The sequence below is a fragment of the Gadus chalcogrammus genome, chromosome 15 (genome assembly GCF_026213295.1).
Source record: "Gadus chalcogrammus isolate NIFS_2021 chromosome 15, NIFS_Gcha_1.0, whole genome shotgun sequence".
Taxonomy (NCBI): Eukaryota; Metazoa; Chordata; class Actinopteri; order Gadiformes; family Gadidae; genus Gadus; species Gadus chalcogrammus.
The window spans coordinates 12,692,708-12,697,263 of NC_079426.1; the positions used below are offsets into that span (position 1 = coordinate 12,692,708).

Sequence of the window (4,556 nt, forward strand, 5' to 3'; positions counted from 1 at the left end):
CCTTGCCCAGCTGGAGGAGTGGAGACTCAAACTCTTCCTCCCATGCTCACTGACACACTGTCTCTCCCACACACACGCACATTCTCCCTCGCACACTCTTACTGAGAGTCAGAAAGCGCAGGCACAGCCAGCAGGGACGAGAGAGAGCCACAGGAGCTGGAACGAGGATCAGGAGAGACCCCGAGGCACCATGACCTCCCTCTGGGGAGACCCTTCAGGCTCTAGCCTCAGTTCCCCAGGTGCTCCCCACCCATGGCTGGACTACTGAACCTCCTACAGACCCCCCTCATACCCCTCCTCTAGACCTGGACCAAAGCTGAACCGGAACGTGAAGAAGGCTTGGAAACGTTTAACTGCTAACGGCAAGCCATCATGAGGACACCTTGAGAACTTTTTGGGTTGTTTTTGGTTTTTCTTGTTGTCTACGTTTTTTTTTTTTCTTTGGGAGCTGGGATTATCTCTGTCATCGTCATGAGTTTGAAGAGGCGGAAGGCTGGCTTGGGGTTCACCTCCTGGCAGAGGTCGTTCTCCATCCTGGCCCCGTGGAGGAAAGGTAAGCGCTTCTCCTCCTCCTCCACCACCTCCTCCTCCTCCTCCTCCTCCTCCTCCTCCTCCTCCTCCTCCTCCTCCGTCTCCCCCTCGCTCCTCTCCTCTCTGTTTTCCTCCAGTGAAGTCATAACTCCTCAATTAAAGCCGAGGTGTCTGGTTGGAGATGTGCTCTGGCGTTAAAGAGCCAGAGCTGTATTTGACATCAAGGTGCTCTTCCTTCTCTTCTCCTGTTTGGTAATGTGAGTGGAGTTGTGCTTCAGACAGGGCTTCAGTCTTTCATCTGCCATGCCGACACTCTGATCATCAGGGTGCCCCCGTCTCCCTCTTCCCCCGACGGGGGTTTTATTCCAGCTGGCACACAAACACAGAGATGTGTCCGGCTAGGGGATCCCAGGGTTTGATTAGTGGTCGGTGCTCCTCTGTAAAGTAGCTGTGTGTGTGTGTGTGTGTGTGTGTGTGTGTGTGTGTGTGTGTGTGTGTGTGTGTGTGTGTGTGTGTGTGTGTGTGTGTGTGTGTGTGTGTGTGTGTGTGTGTGTGTGTGTGTGTGTCAACCAGGGAACTGATTTAAACAGTGAGTGCGAGCCCTGTGGTCTGTACTCTGTGTCTTGGTTCGCTAAATGGAGTTGGAACGTTATTTGACCCAGCCACTCCAGCTCTGAACATTGGATAAGTGTTTAATTGGAGCCTCGAGTTGTGAAGCAGAAATAGTACGTGACTTTGGATTGTGTCAGAGGTGCTGTGGCTGTTGATGTAACAATTTAAATACAAACTCATATGTGCTTACCACACAAAGGTGTTTGAAATGTTCAACCAATGAAAACAAAGTGGAGAGTTGTCAGATAATGTAGTTTTAATGTAAATAAACAAGAGTCCCACTCCTCTTCTAAATAAATAAATAAATAGTTGTGGTTTGTCATCATGCATCAAAAGGATTTCTCTAACAGAAGAAACACATAGAATCACTATCAATAAGGAATTGGTGCAGAAATGCAAGTTCCTGAAGTGTGGTGTGTGGGATGTGTGGGGGTCCAGCAGACTGACAATGGCTCAACTCAAGGCATACAACGAGACAGACAGCAGAATGAATGCACTGTAGTGGTAACGTCCAAGCTGCAAGCTCAGCCCACCATGATGAGATATCGGACCACCAAGCCAAACATGGTCGTGAGCACAGCAGATTTATGGAGGAAAACGACACACCGTGCCCTTATTTTACCTCATTACTTCTAGCTCAGGTACAGCAGCTGGGAGAGCTCTTCTGTGTGTGTGTGTGTGTGTGTGTGTGTGTGTGTGTGTGTGTGTGTGTGTGTGTGTGTGTGTGTGTGTGTGTGTGTGTGTGTGTGTGTGTGTGTGTGTGTGTGTGTGTGTGTGTGTGTGTGCGCGTGTGTGTGCGTGCAAATGCATCTGTGTGTGTGTGTGTGTTTTCGTGTGTATGCGTGTGTTTGTTAAGAAAAGTTAAAATCCCCCACCTCATTTCAACCCCATCTCTACAGTCTTCCTGTTCCACTGCATTCCACATGTAGGCTGCGTTCAGATAACAGAACGGAAAATCAATCCTTTCATTGTCACACATCACCCTCGAGTTGGTTTTAATGTTAGAAATCAATATCATGGATTATAATAAGTCATCAGTTTTTGAGAATTATGAACATGCCACTGTTTGAAAATAAATGTCAACTGACAATAACTTTCGACATTGTACTAATGGATTGAATCACATCGAGCCAAAGCACATCTTTAAAAACGGTAGTTCAATGAGAGATTTTGTGTGTGCTGTGCGTGTGTGTGTGCGAACGTGTGTACATGTGTATCAGTAAAACCTCTATTCTTGCCGGAGCATTGGGTTGAAACCACACGTGTCACAGGAAAATAATCAATATGCCTCGTCATGTGAGGGAGAGGTGTTCATTCACACTTTGTCACCATTACACATCCGTACCTATTGCCCTCCTAACCATCCCTAGAGGGTTGGACACCTCTTCTGTTTCCCTTCTCTGGGTTTTGTTGGCCTTTCCCCTTGAGCCCCTTGAGCCCCTTAAGGGTTTAGGGTTGGGGGGGGGGGGTCATATAAGGTGAGGCCTGTGAACCCTGTGAGACTGTGGCTGTGATGAAGGGCTGCACAAATTAACCTGACCCGACTGAGACAGAGGAATCAGCTCATTGTTGCCGTTGTGAAAGAGACAGACCGCCCTAACAAGTGGTTTGTCATGGGTTTAGAGGCGACACGGCCTCGGTTCTAGAGGTAATAAACGGCTCACATTGTGTACAGTTACAGAGGGGAACTGTCCTTTATTGGCCTTCCCTTGTATACTTCACTGTTGGGGATCCAGGGAGAGGAGGAGGAGGTTCAGGGGAACTGATATGCCATTGTACATCTCCCTGGCATGGAGAGCAAACATAGACACACGTTCACACATCTCACACACACACACACACACACACACACACACACACACACACACACACACACACACACACACACACACACACACACACACACACACACACACACACACACACACACACACACACACACACGCACACACACCTCGATGGAATATGTTCAGGTTTCAGGTTGTCGGAGCAGCTTTTCCACCCAAGGGTGTGAAAACTGTGGGGAGCAACTGAAAAATGTTGCGCCACTCTGTCTCTCTCAACACGGCTTCTGGGAACGCCTCTTCGGCTCGTGACTCAGGCCATGAAATATGCCAACGTGAGCGGGAGGCGGGAGCGCTCCTGACACACACACAACTACACACAACTACACACAACTAAGCCTTTCATGTTGTTGCATTAAAGAGTATTAAGGGTGAAAGTCGTTGACTCAGGTGTTTCCATTTCCTCAAATGCATCGCAGGGGGCTGAGGGGAGGGGAGGGTTGGGGGGGGGGGGATCGGGACGGTACAGAGCTCCTGTGCATTCCTACCTTATCCTGGGTCTGATAAGGGAAGACGCTGGGAAGATCTCTTAAGTGGACTGGGAGGGATTGGAGGAGTGGTGAAAGGAGTGATGGTTGGAGTGGTGGTGGTGGTGGGGGTGTGAGTGGTAGTGGTGGTGGTGGCGGTGGAGGAGGTAGATGTGGAGAAAGTTTTGGTAGTGATGGTGGAGAAGGTGGTGGCTGGGGGGTGGTGGTGGAAAAGAAGTGGTTGCGTTGATAATAGTGCTGCTGGTTGTGGTGGTGGAGTTGGTGATGGTAAGGGGTGGTGGTGATGTTGGTGGTATGGGGTGATGTCAGTGGTTGTGGGGGTCTCTAGGATTGCTAGCTGTGGTTTAAAGGTGGAGGGGCTTGGAGGGGTGGTGCTGGAAGGGGGTGTGCTGTTCGTGGTGGAAGGGGGTGCGAGGAGCTGGCAGCTGGGGTGACTGGACGTTAGTGTGAGCTGATAAGGAGGAGAGGGGGTGCTGGGTCTGGGAAGTGTCCGGAGAGGGTTGGTGATATAGCAGTCGGGGGAGGAAGTAGGAGGAGGTGGAGGAGGAGGTGGAGGAGGAGGAGGAGGAGGAGGTGGAGGAGGAGGAGGTGGAGGAGGAGGAGGAGGTGGAGGAGGAGGAGGAGGAGGAGGAGGTGGAGGAGGAGGAGGAGGAGGAGGAGGAGGAGGTGGAGCAGGAGCAGGAGAAGGAGGAGGAGGAGGAGGAGGAGGAGGTGGAGGAGGAGGTGGAGCAGGAGGAGGAGGAGGAGGTGGAGCAGGAGGAGGAGGAGGTGGAGGAGGGGGAGGAGGAGGAGGTGGAGGAGGATCTCAGTGTAGCAGAGACCACTGAGGAGTGGGTGCTTGTGATTTAATTTGGGGGGGAGGGAGTTGCAAGTGATGGGCCGGGGGGGGAGAGCATGTCACACCTAACTGCCCCATCAGAAGCTTCTGGTTTGTGTCACCTGACACAAGCTTCTTCGGACCCTCGGGGTCCCGGGAAGATGAGAACGCTTGGATGTCAGGGGCCCGGTGATTGCTGGTTGTCAGTTGATGAGGAAATAAGGCAAACTTAGTACCAGGCCGAATTTAATTCCCATTTTCCAG

The 4,556-nt window shown here is 51.2% G+C and overlaps 1 protein-coding gene across 1 annotated transcript in view; it reads left to right on the forward strand.

Moving 5' to 3' along the window:
- LOC130404646 (uncharacterized) overlaps window positions 1-4,556 on the forward strand; it is a 30,307-nt gene continuing 25,751 nt past the window's right edge. Inside the window, exon 1 of the mRNA XM_056609498.1 lies at window positions 1-553. Within this exon, the coding sequence (XP_056465473.1) occupies window positions 472-553 (82 nt within the window). The 5' untranslated portion in view covers window positions 1-471. The remainder of the gene's footprint in view (window positions 554-4,556) is intronic.